General features: G+C 54.7%; 2 protein-coding genes across 2 annotated transcripts in view; both read left to right on the plus strand.

Moving 5' to 3' along the window:
• LOC133347130 (myosin phosphatase Rho-interacting protein-like) overlaps nucleotides 1-10,556 on the plus strand; it is a 116,535-nt gene extending 105,979 nt beyond the window's left edge. Inside the window, exons 5-7 of the mRNA XM_061559131.1 lie at nucleotides 3,907-3,991; nucleotides 9,541-9,661; nucleotides 10,262-10,556. Of these exons, the coding sequence (XP_061415115.1) occupies nucleotides 3,907-3,991; nucleotides 9,541-9,661; nucleotides 10,262-10,410 (355 nt within the window). The 3' untranslated portion in view covers nucleotides 10,411-10,556. The remainder of the gene's footprint in view (nucleotides 1-3,906; nucleotides 3,992-9,540; nucleotides 9,662-10,261) is intronic.
• A 222-nt stretch (nucleotides 10,557-10,778) lies between these two features.
• The window catches only part of LOC133347993 (ciliary rootlet coiled-coil protein 2-like), a 37,222-nt gene continuing 26,242 nt past the window's right edge, over nucleotides 10,779-21,758 (plus strand). The window contains 5 exon segments of the mRNA XM_061560782.1: nucleotides 10,779-10,846; nucleotides 10,879-11,100; nucleotides 12,483-12,633; nucleotides 15,153-15,257; nucleotides 19,073-19,129. Of these exon segments, the coding sequence (XP_061416766.1) occupies nucleotides 10,779-10,846; nucleotides 10,879-11,100; nucleotides 12,483-12,633; nucleotides 15,153-15,257; nucleotides 19,073-19,129 (603 nt within the window).

Genomic DNA, 21,758 nt, shown 5'->3' on the forward strand with positions numbered 1-21,758 from the left:
GCCACCACATTCCGACATTGGGCACGTGGTGATAATGATTTGGCCAGCAGTGGATAGACCATGGCTGATGATGCCCGGCTCCACCAGGAGCCGAAGGACCAACAGATGCTTCACGCGTTGTGTCTCACCGCAGTGACACGAGGCGGTGTCGTTAGAGTGGCCGCACCTTCTCCGAAAGTTGACTCTCGACCCGCCGACCGCCCTCGGAAGGCGATTTAAACTCACCCAGGCGGTTCGGATTCCATTTGAAGAACCTCTTCTTTCTCGGGAGACATTTTTAACCGTCTCATTCATATCATATATTATTTACCCTGTGTTGTTTGCATAGCTCTGTTCACTCCGTAAGCCTAAATGTAACATTAGCACATAATTTGCATATACTTTGCATAAACCGTAAACAGTTGATTCTGACAGTCACAATTCAAAACATGTATCATGGTCAAAAATAATTGATTTTAATCGATGAATCGACGCATCATTACATGCATAATTGCCAGAGTCTGCTGAATTTCACCGAGTCCTCCGTGCGTGCAGTTATTACTTACGGTATTTCATCATCGTTTCAGCAGTGGTTATAGCTGAAAAGCCAGCAATGCACTGCTTCAGGAAATGCCGGCGGTTGTTCTTTTGCGTTTGCCCAATGGCTGTGGGCTTTTGACCCATTCCTTTGCGACCCGTTTGAAACTTGTGACAAGGCAGCTCGGCGGGGTGCGGTGGTGGCAGCGATCATGGCCACTGAACCTCGGTGCCCGTGACTGACCCACTGGCGACGTTTGCCCGCAGCATTCGCGCGGCTTGTGAGACGCGCGACGCTCCACGTGCCACCCTCTTGGTTATCGCTTGGGAGAGCTCCGCCATACAATTGTCTCCACCCGCTGCGGAAGGTGACTGTGGGTAACCCTGACCGGGCCGTGGAGTGTCAGACCGTTGTGACCCTCACAAAGTTCAGCGGAGGCATTGAGGTCAACCTCATTCGACTTTTCCCGAGGCTTCCGCTTCGGCTGTGGGACATGGACATTGGACAGATTCGTTGCTATGAAACGCACATCGCGGACTCTTGGCAGTTGTTGTCCGTTCGTAAAAGTTTTACGTCCAGCCTCGCTTGGACATCGCTGTCGGCGCCGCCACATCTGAACGAGGTGCGGACGGTCTGTGGTGTCGTCTGGCCGAGGCATCGCCGCTCGGTAACATCCTGCCTCTCCCTGCTCCTGCGTGCACGTGGTGCCTGGGAGGCGAGCGCTTGGCGAGGATCTTGGTTTTCGTGTCTCTGTTGGTGGCGACAACGTGGCCACTTGCGGCACGGCGTAGATGGTGAGGTGTCGGGCTCAAGACTGAGCGCCGCCCTGGGTAAATGGTTTATGGTTGTCATTGTCATCATCATCTTCCCAATTCTTGTCATGGTCATCTTCACCATAATCATCACCATGATGGTCATCACCATGATGATCATCACCATGGTCATCATCATCGTTATCATGGTCGATGAAACACGTACCACCTGGTGAGGCTGCATCACTTGGTGGGAAGTCATTGGTAGTTGTGGTATGTGGACTTGTCCTTGCCATAAGAACATGGAAATTCCAGTCCTGGTTCAGCACCCCCCCCCCCCCCTCCCTATTGGAGGCAAGCACTGCACAATGCTTGTTTGAGCAAAGGTGGGGCTCGACTTATTTGAATGAGACAATAAAACAAATTCCAGCAACTACAGCTCTTAGACGTTGACGTCATTAAGCAGTAATACGAATGCGATCTGTCACGAGCGTTATGACACGCATCCTGTAAGTCATACTGAATATCCCCTATGATACTATCGAGCGCTCGCGGATAATTAAGACATTAATACTTTAATAACTTATTTGCTCCTTTTGCCAAGTCCAGCAAAAAAGTGCCTCCAAACACAGACGCTTCCATTGAAGAAAACTAAAATAACCCAAGACATCGTCGTTTAGATATTTGACATTTCAACAGATATGCCGGCGTCGTTCCCAGCCATTGTGAACTTTTGTTGTTGATAGGCGGTGGACCTCGCACCGCAACCCAACGCAGTGGATCGAGTTTCCCTCCGACTGGAGGCCGCCTTCTGCATTATTAATCTCCTGTTTGGCTGCGGGCCTCGGGGAGGCTTTTAAACAAAATCCTTCTTGAACAATTACCCCATTCTCTTTCTATGACTGTCTTCGTAATAATCACCGCCGCCACACCGTTCCAATTTTCTTCTCGCTTGCCATCGTCTGCTTCGTCTTCGTCTTCTGTGTGTGGTGTGGCGTTTATCAGCAACGTTCGTACGTTCGTGCGGAGGTGGCGAGTGTGCCAGTGGATAGCTTCGGGAGTAGCCACAATGCGAATATCTGAAACGCTGCTTGGCGATCGATGGAAGAGGGCAGTGGATCTACTGTGTGGTCCATGGTTTGAGATGTAGACTCGCATGGAGATTCAGTCTCATATAGAGAGCCACAGACTCGCAGAGAGACCCATAGACTCACATATCTGAAATGCTGGTGTAAATATGTATGTTGAACTTCTTTTACACTGTACGTAGAAAACCGTGCTAATTGGAGGTGCGGGGGGAGGACAACAAACTAAACACAAAAAGCAGTTCTCACGAAATGAGGTTTCAACGAAGTTGATTTAAACGTGCACGGCTCCAGTGGCTTCCTAATATCGGAAGGAAGAGCTGTTCCAGACGGCCACAGAAGCGCGTCTGAAAGCGCCGTGCAATGCGGTGCCCACCGCCTTTGTTCGACGGCGAGCCAACAGCAGCTCCTGCTGCTGCGAGTGGCCCGTGGCGTCGGCAATGAGCCGGTCCCCATCGCCTGGCGAGGGGAGCCGGTCCCGTTCACCTGGCGAGGGGAGCCGGTCCTGTTCACTTGACGAGGGGAGTCGGTCCCGGGTTTGCTCGCGTTGCCCCCAGCCCCCAGCCCCACCCCCAGCCCCTCCGTGCACGCCCTGCGGGGTCAGTGGCTGGGGGCGGTGACCCCCGAGCGCTCAGTCCCCCGCGGGCTGTGGGGCACCCCCCCCCCCCCCCCCCCCCGAGTGCTTCGTCACCGGCACCGTCCGCCGTCGTGGCAGCGCCCCAGCCTGCCCTGGACGAGCCTCTTGGTGAAGAGGTTTTATTTCATTTGACTGTGAAGGGTTTCGGTGGTGGGGGAGGAGGGGGGGAGAAGCTGCCAGCGCACGTGGCCGCGTCCGCTGCCGCCTTCTCGCCGAGAGGTGCGATAGTGCAGTACGAGACTCTCATCATCATCGTCGTCATCTGGGTTTGCGTGGCATCTGTACAATACAATACGGTATGATGTGGACGTATCTTAACCGTACCTCCTCCAGGTGCTGTGCGGATAAGGTGAGTGTCTGTGTGGGTGTAGATGGTCTGACTGCTGTGAGTCTGTGGGCTCCTGTGTGAGTGAATGGGTCCGTGGGTCTCCGTGCTGCTGCCACGGGACCGCCTGGCGCTGCGCGGGGGATCGACGACGTGGCCGTGTCCGCTCGCTGCCCCCTCTCACTGCCCCCTCTCTCCCTGCCCCCTCTCTGTCCCTCCCTGCTCCTCTCTCACTGCCCCTCTCTCACTGCCCCTCTCCCTGTCTCTCACTGCCCTTCTCTGTCCCTCCCTGCCTCCTCTCTCCCTGCCCCCTCTCGCTGCCCCCTCTCTCCCTGCCCCCTCTCTCCCTGCCCCCTCTCACTGCCCCCTCTCTCCCTGCCCCCTTTCCCTGCCCCTCTCTCGTTGCCCCCTCTCCCTGCCCCCTCTCCCTGCCCCCTCTCACTGCCCCCTCTCTCCCTGCCCCCTCTCTCCCTGCCCCCTCTCTCCCTGCCCCCTCTCACTGCCCCCTCTCTCCCTGCCCCCTCTCTCCCTGCCCCCTCTCTCCCTGCCCCCTCTCCCTGCCCCCTCTCCCTGCCCCTCTCACGCCGCAGGTGGCACGCGAGGCTGGTGGCGCTCGCGCGCGGGAGCCGCACGAACCACGTCAAGAAGCGCAGGGCAGAGGTGCAGCTTGAGCAGGTACGTGTTGTCTGTGCGTGTGTGTGTAAGGTGTGTCTCTGTGTGTGTAGGGTGTGTGTGTAGGGTGTGTTGTCTCTGCCTGTGTGTGTGTGTGGGGTATAGGGTGTGTGTGTGTCTGTGTGTGTGTGTGTAGGGTGTGTGTGTCTGTGTGTGTGTGTAGGGTGTAGGGTGCGTGTGTGTCTCTGTGTGGGTGTGTAGGGTGTGTGTGTCTCTGTGTGTGTGTAGGGTATGTGTGTAGGATGTAGGGTGCGTGTGTGTAGGGTGTAGGGTGCGTGTGTGTAGGGTGTAGGGTGCGTGTGTGTAGGGTGTAGGGTGTGTGTGTGTAGGGTGTGTGTGTGTCTCTGTGTGTGTGTGTAGGGTATGTGTGTAGGATGTAGGGTGCGTGTGTGTAGGGTGTAGGGTGCGTGTGTGTAGGGTGTAGGGTGTGTGTGTGTGTAGGGTGTGTGTGTGATCTTGCCAGCGGGCGTTCGATACTTCACGTGGCCTTAACGTGCACCTAGCCTGGCACAAGCGCCGTGGTGCTTGTTGTTGCGGTTGTTGTGTGCGTATGCGCGCACGGGCACGTGTCGTCTGACTGGGTCTCTAATGTCTTTATTGCGGCTCAGCGGGAGCCCAGTACAGAGCATTGCTCACAACGGGGGGGGGGGGGGGAACAGAAACTCTGTGGACCCGCCAGGGCTTAACGAGGGGGGACATTCTGGGGAGGTCACGAGGGGGGGGGGGACATTCTGGGGAGGTCACGAGGGGGGGGGGGGACATTCTGGGGAGGTCACGAGGGGGGGGGGGGACATTCTGGGTGAGTACCGAGGGGGGAGATAACGAACGCAATGTGGGGTAGAGAGGGGGATGGCAAAGGGTGGGGAGGGGGGGGGGATCCTGCTGGATCTTAGGATTCTTGCGAGCGAACACAGGCAAGAGGTGTTTACTTACGACCACTTGGGAGCCGGTGGGGTCTCTGTTGCAGGGGACACCGCCTGAGATGGCAAAAGTCAGACGCAGAGAAAAGTTCGAGGAGCAGGTGAAAGTTGCGATATCGAACAGCGGTGGCTGAACCTTTCACTGACGCGTCGGCTAAACAGGCGCACGCAGTCGTCACCAATCTTCAAACGTCGTTGATATTTTGTATTGTTATTTTGTATTGTTATTTTGTATTGTTATTTTGTATTGTTATTTTGTATTGTTATTATTAAACCTGTGCGCTTAATCTGATCAGCGTGGCGAGATACAAACAAATAACACCCCACGATTGGAGGCCATCATCCAGCAGTGGATTGATGAAGGGCTGCCCTGTACGTGTGTGTGTACAGTGTATGATATGGCTGTGTCAAGCTGTGTGTGAATGTTATGATGTGTCGATTGTGCTGAGGCTCGCTACGAGCAGTCATCGCTCCGTGGGAGTGTCTGTGGACAAAGCCACGAGACCATGAAGAGCACAACACATCCACCCCCATCTTTTCTATTTTTGGGGGCCGGACAGGTTTCCCGAGATTTCTCGCCGACTGCCCTCACTGTTCTTCCAGTCGCTTCTCGCTTGGACTAAAGGAAATGGTTACTGACGAGTCGCAGCAAAACCGACACCTGAATATGTTTCATTGATCTATCTATTGATCTGTCCTGGATAAATCCGATGAGCTGTGAAGTTCTTTTTCACAGATGTCCAGATAGGAGTGCAAAGTACAGTGAAGGTAAGGAAATCACTGTCAGTAAATAAATTAACTGGAACTAAACATTACATTTTTTTAACCAGGTATTCTGTTTCAGAAACGTCCTGACCACAAATGATAGTTCAATGAAATGGCTTTAGCAAGTGGAAATTTATAGCAGTCAAATACTCTAAACGTTTGTTGACCCAAGACTCCTTGTCGAGGAGGGCCCTGCTTCAGATGATGTTTTGAAATACGAATTTGCATCTGGGAGGAAACTGGAGTACCCGGAAAAAAGTCGCCCTCACACAATCCCGTGCAGTTTGTTTTTGCGTGGCGTCCACATGCGACTGCATCTCAAGACAAAGGCGGTCGCGGCATCGCGCGCTTTCAGATGCCCCTCTGCGGCCGTCCGGAACGCTCTTCCGATATTAGGAAGCCACTGGAGCTATGCACTTTGAAATCAAAATTATACAACTCATTTCTTTCGAACTGCTTTTTGTGTTGAGTTGGTTGTCCTTCCCCCGCGCCTCCGATTTGCACGGTGAGCTACGTACGGTGCGAAGGAAGTTCAACGTGTATACATTCACGACGCTGTCACGATGGCAGCGGAGGTAATTTAATTCCTCCCCCCGTGCCACACGCGTGTCCCCTGTGTCACCGCGTGTCACCGACACCCGGGGGAAGCATCCTTCACGTCTCTCTGCGAGCGCCGTCTCAAGTTGTCTCGCGTCGTCTCGAAATGAAGACGAAGGGAGAGCAGGCGCGTCCCCCACGCGGCGCGGCGATGCCGGCGATACGAGACGCGACGACACTCGATAGCGTCATTAGTCGGTGTGTGTCCGCGTCAGGAATTAGCCCACGGGCCCTCACGATTTTTTTTATTGCGGAGGAAAAATGTAAATAAAATGAGGTGCTAAACATAATGGGTGCTTTTATAGACTTGAGCAGCACTCATTGTACTTAGGCCGAGCAGTGATGCATTCTGGGAGCTTCCGTGCTTGTCAGGTATGCAAATATAAATATATGGGGAACTCGATTTCTTTGAACATTTCAATTAAGCGAACATACACTCATTACTGTCAGCGACTTGCGTGTGTGTGCCTGGCGTTGTGACGATGGTGGCGCGTGCGTCGATGCACAGACAACTTCTGCATGAGCAGCTTCTGTTCCTTTGCTGCGTTGTGTTCCCACTGTGGGTGTGTGTGATTTTGGGTTCACTTTGTTTCCATACACTATGATTATACATGAATATCCATTCACAGTCCTTGTTGACCCCCTGCTGGGTGAAGTATTCGCCAGTGGGGTAGTCTATTCGCTCTCAGGTTTCGACTGTAGCACAGCACAGCAAGATCCACTCTTGTAAACAATATCACAGCTTCCTTTAAAGTCTAGCACTTAGCGTATGGACTTCTTGAGGAATATCTTCAGTCATTGGTAATTTTGCCAAAGCAAAATTCACGGTCCACTTTGACTGTATAGCATTTTCCAAACATATGAGATGAGTTCCAGCAAGAGAGGAAGAAGCAAGAATGTGACCCCACTTTGTTCAATATGATGGGGTCATCATTCAGGAACCAGCGCACAAATGGTGGCCGGGTGGCACAAGGGTCAAGTCACGGAGCCTGCAATGCTGAGTTCCTGGGTTCAAGTCCAGGTTTCAGCCGCTTGTAATTAAACCGGGTTCTTAATTGTAGTGAGTTAGTTGATGGTCTCGACATGGTCATTAGTGACTGCACAAAGAAAATATAAAGTAAAATGAGAGATTTCACTTAATTCGTTATAGTCTGTGTATGCAATGATTTTTTAAATATTTGACTCGTAGTGTGGGTGGAGAGGTCTGTAATGCGTGGTGATACACTGCTCACTTTGCATCACCACGTGTTAACACAGTTCACATTTGATTTGGAAAAAAGCAACAACAAAATGACCAAAATACATAATAGGAAGTAACACATGGCAATAGGTAGCAGTGATGGTTGGTCAGGGTGGGAGGGATATGAGCAGAGGGTGGAAGGGAGGGGGGATGGGGAGATAGGGTGGGAGGGAGACAGGGTGGGAGGGAGATCAGAGGGCAAGGGCTGTTCGGTACAGCACCACTTATTCCTCCTCTGTTGTCGCGTTCCGCACGTCCGCTTTGTGCCCGACTTCACCACCCGTACGCCGTTTCGGCAGAACTCCAAGTGTCGGCGTGTTTTGCCCTCGCGATGTCCTGCGCTGTTACCCCCCACAATGCCCCCCGACCTTCTGAACGAAGCCTCCTCCGCCGGCCGATCCAGACCGTTAATCCCACGCGCCCGGGCCAAGACGTCACGACGAGGTCCGCTTCCCACACGGCCTCGTACGCCGCCGATAAATGAGCGCTTGTTGCGGGCGGGGTTCACGCCCTCGTGGTCTCCGCCAAAAGCTGCGCGTGTTTCCACGTCCCATTCATCGATTCGCTCGTTCACTCACTCGGCCACTCGTTGCCCCCCACTACCCCCCCCCACCTCTTCCGCGTTCGATGCCAAACGCTGCGGTGCAGGGGGCACAAAGTGGCCAGCAGAGGTGCTGGGAGCTGTTTGTCCCCAGAAGTGCTCGTGGCCGTTGGCCGAGCGTGGTTGGCACGGATCCTGGTGCAAGTCGAGTCATGCAGTTGGGCTTCCTCTCTCATTGGCCCGGCACCTGGGCCTGTGCAGGCCCGTGGGCCCTGGTAAAGTCCCACCTCCTGATGAGCGCCTGACAGCTCGGCCACCGCATCATCGCGCGGCGCTTTTCATGATGCGCTTCTGCGGCCGTCTGGAACGCTCTTCCTTCCGATGTTAGGATGCCACTGGGAGATATGCACTTTAAAAAATAATCTAGATTGAAAAACTTATTTTTTTAACTGCTTGTTTTGGTGTGAAACGTCCAACATACATGCATATGTACACTGCCCATGGTTCTCCGTAAACTCCACGGCTGAATGCATCATCGGCGATGTGCTCATTGTGATGTGGAGCGTTGTGTAATCTCGTGGAGGTGTCGGTGAGCCACGCTGGAGCAGCATGTGTGAGACTCCCACATACTATTTGTATCAGGCAGGAGAGTAATTACGTCTGTAATTAAAAGTACGGCGAGGTTTTACTGCTCTCCCCTCATATGCGTGGGGCTTGCCCCCCATTTCTCTACGCATGGAAATAATTTGGTGGTAAAGAAATTGCCTGGAAATTCGAATTGAGGACCCTCATAGAAATTATTTTTAAGACTCCGAGAGGCATTTGTTGTGGAAACAAAGAAACGATTATTTTTGAGAGATAGACATTGTGAGCATTCACGACTGCTGAAATAAAAACTTTGTGATACTGAATCTGGCAGTGGTGCGCAAGCTTAAAACAACAAAAACTCAACATCTTCTTGGTTCTTTCGGTAAAGTCACGTAGAATGGAAATAATAAAATAATAAAATAAAGCATAATAAAATAATTCTCACGACGTTTCGGCTACAATGCAAGCAGCCGTCCTCAGGTGAAGACCAGGTCTGTCGGGGAGACAGCGTCCATTCTACGTGACTTTACCGAAAGAACCAAGAAGATGAATCCCTGCAGTCACGAAAGCTTTAAATAAAAAAACTCAACACGTTCGTCAAGTATGCTTGTCTAAGAGCAGAAAAGTATTTAGTTGATGACAGTTTAGGCAATTGCCCTTCTCTATAGCAGAGAGATAGAGAGGCCAGGGAGGCTGCGTGAATAATAGCTGGAGACTGCTGTACGCACCATGGGGCCCGGCTTATAATGCAAATCCGTGGACTCCGGCAAGAACAGAAGGTTGTGTGTTTCACGTAGACGGAGCGGTGTGCGCGCGTAGCCGTGTTGTGGTCCGCTGCCAGCCCTCGCCTCGCCTCTGGCCCAGCCTCGCCGCCTCTAACCCGGCGCTCGTTTCCGCGCAGGACGTGATCGTGACCCACGCGGTGCAGGTGGACATGTCCATCCCGGTGGATCCGGCGCACCGGAGCCCCAACGCGGAGAGGATGGACCCCCCGCGGTGCTCGGTGACGCGGTGCCCGGCCGGTACGGTCCTCGTGTGGCACGATACCAAGATCCTCGAGTCCTGTCCACTGCTCCTCGGGACAGGCTCCGAGTTGTTGCAGAGGCCGCTCGGGTGATGAAAGCGCTGAGCTGGCCCCGCTGCCGAGGCCCCGCCCCCCCGTGTTTGGATGTGGGCTTTAGACCGGCTTAGCAAGAGTTGTCAGTAAATGGTCTTGGCCTTTTCAACCATTGCTTGTACCAACAACAACAAAACGCCTTCATATGACTTTGTTTTTGTGCATAATTGGTCCAAATTTCAGACTTTAAAATATTGGTTTGGCTGAAATTTAATGACAATTACTCTGTAGCAGGGCGTGTATAAAGGTGCTCGCCCTGAGTGTGACATACAGCAAGAGGTCACTTGAATGGATCTCATTACATGATGCCAATAGCAAAATTGTGGTGTTCAATTTTAGTGTCAGCCAGGTCACCAACGACTGTCTCGAAAACACCCCCCATCATAAGAAAGTAGTTTTTTTGCACTTAATTCGATGAAATTCCATCACTGAGAATAAAAGAAATCAGTTTGACTGTCAAAAGATTATCCGTTCGTCTCTAACTGCTAACCCCGGTGATTCTCAGGCGTGGGCGCCCGGCCAGACCGCCCGCCCAGCGGCACCTTCTCCTTCGAGCCAGGCCGCGCACCGGGCCCACCCGGGCCCCGGCGCGACGACGGAGCCGCCGGCAACGCCGTCGCGCTCCCACAACGGCTCCCGCGGCGACGAGCGTGACCACCGCCGCCAGCTGCCTCCGTCGTCCCCGCACGGCGCCCAGCGCTCGTCGGCGGCGCCGCCGCCCCGGGAAGGCGTCTCGGCGTTACCGCGCGGCCGCTCCCCGAGACCCGGGGGCCCCGCGCCGCCGCAAGACGCCCGAGACTTCTGGCCGCCGACGCCCAGGGGCCGCTCTCCTGAGGCGCGGCACGACTCCGCGTCGCAGGCCCAGGCCCCCTCCGCCGACCGCGCCAACGGCACGCGGTCCCCGTATCCCCGGGGCCGATCTCCGGGGCCTCGAGGTCCGCTCGAGCACGCCGGCGGCAACGGCGGCGGTGGTGGCGGCGGGGGCGGCGGCGGCGGTAATTGGCGGATCGGCGACAGAGACGATGACGATGATGACGACGGCGGCGACCACCGGAGGAGGACCAGAGGCGGGGGGGGCGCGACGCCGAACGCGGGGGGCGTCCCGTACCCGCGGCTCGCCAGCACGTCGGATTCAGACACGAGCGGCGGCGGCGGGAGAGAGTACGCGAGCCTGGCGGACGTGCCGCGCGCCCGGCGCATCGGCCACCGCGACACCTTCGTGGCGGAGAAGCGGCGGCTGGAGCACAAGCTGCGCACGCGGAGCCCCGGGCGCGACGAGGTGGAGCGACTCTTCGGCAAGGACCGCCGCTCGCTCGGGCAGCCCCAGGGCTCGCCGCACGACAGGTGAGCGCGCTCCCCCCCCCGCCGCCTGTCGGGCCCCGCGACGTTTGTTCGGGTCGTGCGTCTCGATCCCCCGTGCCGGGATCTTGTTCGGCGGCTTCTTACAAGCGACCGGGGGAGGCCTCTCTGAGGACTAACGGCACGAGCTTTCACCAGACTCCCGGCACAGGAGTCCTGTGAAAGCTCCCACCCTGCGAAATGTTGTCAACATCTCGCAACTCTTTCGCCTGGTATGTAGGGGCACGTAGGTTGAATCCCGACTCTGACACCCGTATCTTTGGAGTCTGCAAGTTCTCATACAAACATACAGTTGTCCCCCTCAACGGGAAGATCTGCTTATTCCGCTGTCTCGTTCTGCTCGCACAGTTATCCCACCCCAGTGCCTTCCACCTTAGCCTCGCTCTTCAAAAGAAGGAACTTAGCGGGGCTACTAATTGCGATGATGGGGCCCATTTATGTCGAAGTGGTCGATTTCAGAGGAAACCACCCCCGTTGGATCTCAGAGCAGTTTCATCGAAACGTCGCCGTACGTCACCGTTCCAGTCGGCCACGCAGAGCATTCAAGCCAACGGCTGAGCCGCCTTATTGATCGGTAATACGACCGATACGTGGGCACGTTCAAGTAATATCTTTGTAAACGTGACGACCTCGTCGGGTGGCGGAGGATGAGGAACCAGAATTTTTTTGGCCTGAAACCACCACGTGGCCCAAACCTGAAACCAATATCCGTCATTGCATCGGCTGCGGCAAACCGACCGCGGCGGGAGAGCGCCCCTCGAGTGCCGCTCCCACCCTGTGCTGCAGTGCCACCTAGCTGCTCGCCGCCTTGCTCGCCGTTTCTCGCCCCCGTTGCCGTGCCAGGCCCTAGCGGCCGCCCTCTGAGGGTCGTGGGGTAAACCGGCAATGTCCCTCTCGGTGGGCAGCGGCCTTACAAGGAGCTCCGGGCGTATCGTGGTGGAAATGTGTTTGCGTCCCGGTAGCATGTAAGGAGGAGGCATCCAGAGATGCAGCATCCAGAGCTCTCTGCTGTGTTTAGACTCAAATCCAAATTGTATGATATCACGTGATGTAAACATTTGTGACGCATGACATGTGCGGTGAATATAGGTTTAGGTGTGATACGGGGAGGGGCAGCGCACTGGTGTGCGAACTGCACCTGAGTTTGACTCCCAGCCACGGCTAACATCGGTGGAGAATAGCAGTACTAGGTCTACTCAGCCTTAAATGGGTACCATCACTGGGCGAGACAAAGGTGACCGGATACGGTACCGGCCGCGCCAGCCCCGCCGCGAACCGTTGCCACCCTTAATAGGCGCTCGCTAACGTCGCCTGCACTCGGCATCCGCCGGGCGGTAAGCGGGGCATCTCCGTGTGTGTTTGTTCAGGCACGTAAGGGCTGTGGCCATGTTTGCTGCGCTGGACAGGGAGCTCGAGAGGCCGGTGTCGAGCGACGTGGAAGAGCGGGTGGACGCCTCCTTGCACAGCCCCGTCGCGCGAGAGTCTCCGCGGGGGGCGACGCGACCTGCCGACACCAAGGTGACGCATCCCACCCCACAGACTCCACGCGCACAAAGCCTGGACACAAAACCCGGACACAAAACCCGGACACAAAACCTGGACACAAAGCCTGGACACAAAACCCGGACTCAAAACCCGGACACAAAACCTGGACACAAACTGGACACGCCCGGACGGGGCTGGATGGGGTTGGCGTGGGCGTGTGAAGGTGTGGGACGGGGTGGTGGTCGTAGTAGAGGTTCGTAGCGCTACACTGCTCTACGAACCCGGTGACCTCAGTGACCCCAGCTCGATTTCCGCTCACGGCCGCCAACACCGGTGACGATTATGTGAACCGGATCCTGGGCCCCCCCCCCTAGGTCGACTCAGCCTCAAATGAGAACTCGGTGCGGTGTGTAAAAACATCGCCACTGGGGAGACAACGGCGGCCGGGCGTGGTGCTGGCCACCCACCCACTCGTGTGCCGTGCCAGCCTTGTTTACAGGCTACACGGGGGATCTTTGTCTTTGTGTGAGATGTGCAAGGGGCATCGGGCTCACGAGATGGGATGGAATTTTGACTTTTCAGACACGGGGGAGATGCAAGGATCTCCGCGTAGCATCGCGTGGGACCCTCACAGACTCGATGAGCAGGACAACGTTTGACTCTTCCGACTCAGGGGAGCGACTCTGAAGCGTGCGAGGGTTGTTTTAGGGAGCGAGCGGCTAGAGGAGGAAGTGGAGGTCTCTGGGGCCGAGTCGGGTCAGAGAGCGGGGTGAGTCGTCAGCTGACACTGGGGTCAGTGAGAGTTCAGCCACCAGAATTGAGGAGACTTTTTCCACAAGGGATGCAGTAGAGTTTCGCCGAGGTCGTAAATTCACGGCACTCGGCTGCGTGTGGTTCTGCTGCTGCGTGTCGGCAAATGGAACTCGAGGTGACGCGAACACAAAGCACACAAAGCGGAGGCAGTTTGGAAACTTTAATTCATTTTATCATCACGCACAGTCAGCGAAGGAACCGTTGCGCCAAACGTGTGACCCTCTTGCGAAAGCGTTCGCATCAACTGCTCTTTGCTGCCATACACTGCATCTCGAGTGATTTGTTTGATCCACGGATCATGGGTGGGGGGGGGACATGGGGGGGGTGGGGTGCGACCACGGGGCCGGCGCCATTCCTTTGAGGGGTCGCGGTCCACTTCGAACGTCGACCGCCAACTGATGCGAGTGCGTTTTGCTGCTGGAGTTTGCGCATCAAGACTGGGCGAAGTGTCCACAAAGTGAAACCACAGCCGTCTCCTCCCTCAAACTAAGCTGTCGATCGCTAGGAGACATTTCTGAAGATGTCGAACCATCGGATGCCAAGAAGGAAGTGTAAAGAAATAACTAATGTGCTGACCCACGCGTGACCTCAGAGCATGGCATTCCTTGCGCGTGAATCAGCCACTGTTTCTGATGCACTGGTGCTCAAGCAGAGTTTGTCGGGGCGATCGTGCTGGTTGCTTTGGGTGTAGCGTTTGCGCCGATTCGTCGAATAATATCATCCTGCATCGAGTCCCGTGCTCGTAGGAATCGATGCTCTTCGATTGGTTTGCGCAGGAGCAGTGGCGCAGTGGGCAGCGTCGCTAAGCTATGAATCCCGTGACCCAGAATTCGATCCCTGGCCCACAGGTACTCGTGACGCGCACGATGGAATGGCGATGCGTGGCTGTCGCGGCGTGCCTGGCGGTCGTCCCAGGCAGCTTGTTTATCAGCCCAGGCTTTGCTTCGTAGATCCCGGTTGACTCATGCAGTGGCTTTATAGCTCGAGTGCTGCAGACGATCGTACGAATGTGCCAGAGGCCCGGCGCAGCTGTGCAAGGAGCCCGCTGGCATTTCGTCGCTATTTCGGTCCGGGGTGAAGTGGAATGCCTAAGAAAAGCATTGGGGCCCGCTTGTAAACAGGCCGACTCGCTCAGAGATGTTGATGTCTTGCGATTGTTATTTCAGTGGGACCGTGCTCATCTTTGGTTGGCAGCCCTGAGCCAGTGATGCTAATTCCACATTATCGTGGCGTGGGCCAGTATTTCCAGAAGAAGAAACACTGTTGATTGGTCGATTGACCAGTTTTTATTTTACTGGGTGAGAATCCATGGAGACTTCAAGTCTCAAATTAAGGGTGGCCTGAGTGAACAAGATGAAACCAATGTGGCCATTACCATGTCGACTTCCTACAAAGTAGTCCTTATTTTAATGACCCTCAAGTGATGATGGGCTAAGTCGATCTCTTGGATCTAAACTCGCAACTCGCTGGCTGTGACTCAAGAGCTCTGACCACAGAGGCACAAGTAGTGCTTGCTCAGTGTCTCCATCGCGGCCATTATGAACCCCGTGAGAACTTAGACCCCCAGACCCGGGGGTTTAACCTTCAACCTCGGATCTCAACGGTGCCGGCCCAGCGTTTCTGACGCGTCCATTCCTCGCCAAGGGTGATTGATGAAGGGGCTATCGTCTGATGTACTGTCACCTGTTTCCCCTAATGCCACACTGATTCCAGCGCCTGTCTTCTCGCTGTCGCTGCAGGTGATGGGTGGTGCCCCCATGTCCCCAGGGGGACCCCACCCCAGCCACGGATCCTTCCGGCGCTCCCAGTCCCTGGACCGGCAAAACGCGGGACTGGCCCCCACGGTGAGTGGTCTCTCCTAGTCTCATTCTACTCCCCCCACCACTCCCCTGCCACCACCACCACCATCACCACTCAGTAATGGAACTGCCCCTCCGGCATCGTGATGCCTCCATGGTCGCCACGGTGGCTATGAGATGTTAACTCTCTTGCCTGGTATAGTTCATATTTTTATAGTTTAGTTTATAGGCAGCAGGTGAAAATGTTATTGAGATAAAAAAAAACGCACAACAATGAATGACCGAAAACGAGAGAGTGCAACGTCCCTGCCAGCGTGGTCACCCACCCGGTAGACTGACGCACACCGACTGCTTCAGTCTTCCCCGTGCTCTGCTACTGGTGGCCGTACCCTCTCGCTGGCTCCGGGTTCGAATGCCAGCTGCTCGTGATTCGATTCGAGGGGACTAAGCCCTTTGAGTCCTAAGCAATCTGCAAACCTATGGATCAAGTCGATCCCTCGTGTGCAGGCCCATTGATACGGTGTGACTCCCCCGTGGGTCAAATGCGGGCTGGTGTCGATCAAACCTGCACTTCATAACGGCCAACCGTGGATTTTAAAAAAAGTAAAAAATGACATGGCCTATTTTTATTTTGCATCATCGTCATCATGTCACACCTCCAATTAGCACGGTTGGCTACGTATGGTGCGAAAGAAGTTGGACATTTGTACGTACAAAATCCATTTTAAAATAATTTCAGCGAGAAGTGTACCACTTTGTGTCAGAGAACGACTCTGAGAGATGATTTTGCATGACTGCCAGACACCTCAAGTCACTTTATGAGTGCTGCACAGATCACAAGGTCTGCAAGCCAGGGTTGTCATTTGACAATCAAAATTAGATTGTTGGAGTCGTCAGAGCTGAGTAATCCTCAATAAAGTGAAAAAACGAATTTATTGTAATTATTTTGCCTGAAATTATTAAGCTGAGACTATAAACTGACTAAACTTGACAACCCGAGTTCAGTCACAGTAGGCAGCTGAAACTAAGATGTGAACCCAGCTTCTCAGCGGTGCTGGCTCATACTCCTGAGTCACACGGCCACTCCAAGCACACTGTGCATGTTTATACGTGTTTTAGTTTTCTGTTGCCGGGCTGAGTGTCTGGGGTTTGCATCAATCAGTGGTTGCGTGTGGAGCCGTTTCACGGACGGGCAGCATATCCAGATATCATTCCAGATTTCACGCCGTATTTTCCACCAAAACGGATTATCTCTCCCGTGGAGCCAACTGGGGCTGAGCCGGCCCCTGTCGGCCCCCGACCCTCCCACCAACGACGGCGCAACCGCTACCTCCGTCGCCCCCCCTCCGTGCATCGGCCACGATTTATGGCTCAGTTTATTTTCTGCCGTGTTAAAATGCGAAACGGGAGACAGCAGCGAGGAGGAGCGCTGTGCAGCTGGCCCCGGCGGCCAGCTTTGTAAACAGCCTAAATCTGCCACCTTCGAGAATGCCACAGGGCGCGCGTCGCCCTACGCAGCAGTGATAACCGCCGTGCACTCGCCGGCTGCTGTCTGCCGAGTCGGATAAGCGCCGCGTTTGGCGGCATGGTGGTGATGCCAGCGAGCGGCAAGCGGCAGGGGGTGAGTGTCGTGTGTGTGGGGCGGACGGGCGGCTTCAACCGTGCGCGTGAACTATATTCCGCTCGCGCGATGTGCGTGGGTACGTGATTGCACGTTATAACTTTGCGGGCCCCTTTGTCAATCAACTGCTGGATGATGGCCTCCCCCACCCCCCCCTCTGCCCAGTCGGTTGTGGGTGATGTTTGACCATGCTTCACCCACGCTGGTTAGCGCCGATGGAGCGCTGCCTACCGCCGCTCCAGTGCTCCATGCGCGTTGAATGCACTCGAGAGATTAAGCAATATGTTGCGTGTGTGCACACGTGCACGTGAATGCCACGTACACGTGTGTGCACACGTGCACGTGAATGCCACGTACACGTGTGCTGTTTGCACTCCTTACATCTGTAGCCAAAGACAGATCCCCCTACAGCCGTTAACCGACTGTTGGGGCCAGTGGTGTTAGTGAGAACTGTGAAGGCTGGCACGGCACATGAGGGGGTGGGTGGCCAACACTCTTCCTGGCCACCTTTGTCTCCCCAGTGCTGTTGTTTACACACGGCACCCGGTACTCATTTAGGACTGAGTCGACCTTTGGGAGGCCGGGGACTTGTTCAGATACTCATCGCACAATATTGTCCGTGAGCGGGAATCGAACTCGAGTCGCCGGGTTTGTAGCACAGTGCTCTAAACACTACATTACCGCAGACACAAACCCACAACGTGTGCACATTCGCGTGTGCAGTCGTACTGAATATGCATGTGCTGTGCTAATGCAATGAGTTTGCATTTGCTGGCTGTTGCCCCAGTAACTTGCACAGAGCCATGCAGATTGCCTCTTGCCTGGGCTCCTCCAGGTGCTGGGTTTTGGGGCAAAATTCAATTGAAACAATCTGCCGCTTCAGCGGATTTCGTAAATGCGTTACGATGCACATGCAGCGCACATGCAGCGCACACGCACGCGCGCGCGTGTGCGCTGTATAATGCGCGTAAAAAAATCGAATCTTCTCCGTGGGGAAGGGTATTCAACCTTTCATACGACTTCCCCTTCGAGGTCAATATTTGCCGCTGGTAATTGTGCATTATAACGGACATCCATCAATTACATGCTGTTATCATTCATCAGCAGGCAGTAGCCATTTGGACCGTCGCCAAAAGGGTGCGATGAGGACGATTCCTGGACGTTGCAAGGCAACGGACAAAACCTACACCGCCGCACCGACATTTCAAACCATTTGGGCGCAAAATGTTTCCCTCCAAACTTTCCGCTGCTGAAATGACGACGAAGCCCGATCGCAGGCACGGGCCCCCGGTTCAACGCGCCGGTCACTTCCCTCGGAATGCTCGCCGGATGTTGTCACGCGGGTAGCCGGGGTTACCGGACGGGGCCGGTGGCGTGACCGTGGCGCCGTGGCGCCGTGGAGCAGCGATCCCCTGAAGAGGGGCAGCCGAGGCGTCGTGAACTACCGAACTTGAACGAGCATGGCATGGCCTGGCTTGGCCTGGCTTGGCATGGCCTGGCTTGGCATGGCTTGGCGCTGTCGGCTTTAAATTCACGCCTCGTTTGCGGAGAAACTCTGACGACACGGCACGGCGCTGGCCGTGACCACGGAGGCTCGCGCGTGCGGCGCCGTCGGCAGCAGCAGTGTTCCGCTCGTGCGTGCGAGTGAGCGTGCGTGCGTGCGAGCGTGCGTGCGAGCGTGCGTGCGAGCGTGCGTGCGTGCGTGCGTGCGTGCGTGCGTGCGAGCGTGCGAGCATCAGCAGGAGCAGTGGTGGCCCATTGGGGACCCGAAGCAGAAATTATTATTATGTATACACGTGTGTGTATACTCACACGTGGCGGTGAGCAGTAGTGGAACTGCTAGCTCGCTTCACTATGAACCCGGCGAGCAGAGTTCGATTTCTGGGCCTCCCCTAGGTCGACTCAGCCTTAAATGAGTAATGTACCTGGTGTCATGTGTAAACATCGTCACTGGGGAGACAAAGGCGGGCGGGCGTGGTGGGGGCCACCCACCCCTCGTGTGCTGTACCGGCCTTAATAGGTGCTCGCTAACAGCACCTTCCCCAACAATCTGTTAAGGCTACATGGGGGATCTTTGTCTTTTATGCTCACGTACCGCGACCGGGTTCTGCGGCAGACCTGGCGTGACGACCCTCGGCTGGAAACTCAGAGGGTCGCTCCGTCTTCTGCGACACGGTTTCTAGCAGAAGCTTCAACGCATCTTAACCTCGGTGTCTCCTTGTTGTTGTTGTCGTCGCAGGCTGACTCCACGAGTCTTAAGAAGGGTTGGCTCAGCTGGCTGGACGATGACGCTCAGGTAGGCACAATCGCCCTCCCCCCCCGTACGCCTGTGGCAAGAAACACGTGCCTGCGTTAACAACACTGTGCAAATCCACCGCTGGATGATTTTTTTGACACCGTGTCGATCGTGATGGTGTTATGGCCGCACTCTGCCGCGCTGGTCAGTTTGGTTTGGAGAAGGAGGGGGCCTAACATTGGTTTAGTGATCACCGGCCACTGACTTTAGCCCTGGCTGGGAATTGAACTCGGGTGGCTAGGTCCATAGCGCACTGCGCTATTTAACCCGGCGACCCCCATTCCTGCCTGGCTGCTTCGTAGCCATAATTCATACATTAAATGTATTGTCTCTTTGAACAATGTCATTACTTAATAATCTATTTCATTCTTTCGTGTATTTTTTTTTTCATCTTTCAACTCGTCTTGTAGATACGAGGCTCCGCATTGCGTGTGAAGTTGTTTGACGATAGGAATTTGCTTTGTTGGCTCGCGCACAATGTGAAATGGCCTCAGGTACTTATTTTAGTGCAGGAGATAACCTGCTGGGCCCAAGGCCATCTGCGTACAAAGCCCTGCTTCACAGTGTGCGCTGGACGTGGTGCTTTTTGACTTCATCAAACGCTTGCAATGCCAGCAACATACTGAGCGGCATGGGTGCGAGCATTCAGGGTTGCCACCTGTCCTGATTATCTCGGGAGGAGGCAGGTGCTGTGTAAATCTGTACGTTCTCCCAGGACCCTAATAGTCCAGGATTTTGCCAATTGCTTATTAATAATAATGATAGCAATGCATTTACATGTCTTTCTACCCTCTTTTAGTATTCTTATTCCAATAAATGTCCCAGTTTCTTTTGTACCTCAGAGGTGGCAACCCTCGCAAAAGGTCTTCTCATCTGACATGCATTCCTGAAACATTTGCTGAAGAGTTTTCTTTGATGATTGCTCTCCTGCGGCGGTTCAGTGATGGTGCCAAGACCCAGGCCGCTTTGCAAACGCATGCACTGTGCTGTGCATTCGCAATGCATTCTTGGTGTTACCCATAATGCCGTGTTAGTATTTTTTGTTACATCCGCTTGTATCATTTTAACCAATTGCGGTTATGCGTTGCGTTGCTGAAAAAAACCTAAAACGATGACGGCAAAGAGCAGAAAGAGATGAGAGGGGCAGAAACATTGCCGTGTCGCTCGCGTACCTGGAGTTGGCACGGCGTGGTTCACATGGGGCCTCGTGTGACCACGGTGCAGTTGCACCGCCTACACACCAGACAGCTCTCCCACCGCCCACGGTCCTTTGTACGTCACGCGACTGCGGTGTCGCGGTGGTAGTGGTTGGTGGATCATGCAGAGATGGAGCCAGGGTAAGATTCGCAGCAATGATGTCGTGTTTGTTGCAGGCGGTACAGCAAGTAGGTTAGTCACTAGCAGCAGTGTCGTTGCGTCGTGGCGCGACGGCGTCCTGGGGGATCCACGTCGCATTCTGTGGCGCTCGCCCTCTGATGTGGGCTCTCAAAGGAGCCCGGGAAATGTCAGGGTCGTGATGGGAACGCCGTGGTGCGTTAACCGCTTGCACGCCCGATCCCCCGATCCTGCGCGGGTTGCCATCTCTGCAGGTACGAACGACCCGGACACATTCAAGGGGCGAGGGGGGCAACTGCACGCATACAGAGTGGTGTGGGTTATTACGCAACTGATGAAAAACGATTCACAAATCGCACCTCCAAATCAGCAGCGTCACAACCACCGGGTTTTTTTGTTTTGTTATTATTTAAATAAAAAAATGTATTTAAGCAGGTGAGAAACTCAAGAGACCAGGATATTCTCACGTGCAAGAGCGAGCGAGGCCATTCGCCTTGCCAATTGGCAGTGACGCGTGCTGCGCGCATTCCGAAACGAGTCACTCGCGGTGTCATTGTCGAATTTTTTGCCAAATTTGGACCCCGACGGCCGACGCTCTTTAACGTCCGTCATGAAGCAAGATTACGCGTCGTAGCGTCATCGCGGCGATTACAACCGCGGCAACGACCGGGGCGGTCGCTAGATTCGAGCGGTGAACTCTCTTCAGCGACAAGCGGCTAACGCACCGCGACCTGCGCCGTGCGACGCGCGGGGAGCACGGTCGTGAGGGAACCGGGGCGGAGGGGTGGCAACCCCGAGACCAGACTGCAGTTACCATCGCAGTTACCATCACAGTTACCGCTGCCTCCGTGAGTGTGGAGGTGTCGGCGGTCGCTTCCCCGAGGAACTTCGCCCACTGCGGCCTAGGGGGCCTGTGTGCTCGCTGATATTTTAGCGCGAATCATTTCAGAGAAAGCGTGAATGATCTAAAATGCTTTGATGTCACCATCGTACCTCATGGAAACCATCGTACATCATAGCAACCATTCTCCATAGCAACCATTATTTCATCATAGCAACCATTATTTCATCATAGCAACCATCATTCCTCATAGCAACCATCGTACCTCATAGCAACCATTCTCCATAGCAACCATCGTACCTCATAGCAACCATCGTACCTCATAGCAACCATCATACCTCATGGAAACCATCATTCCTCATAGCAACCATCGTACATCATAGCAACCATCATTCCTCATAGCAACGCCATAAATATGTATTTATTCCATATACTGTGGTTACATTGTCATTT

The sequence above is a fragment of the Lethenteron reissneri genome, chromosome 3 (genome assembly GCF_015708825.2).
Source record: "Lethenteron reissneri isolate LAM-NWPU_2019-01 chromosome 3, ASM1570882v1, whole genome shotgun sequence".
Taxonomy (NCBI): Eukaryota; Metazoa; Chordata; class Hyperoartia; order Petromyzontiformes; family Petromyzontidae; genus Lethenteron; species Lethenteron reissneri.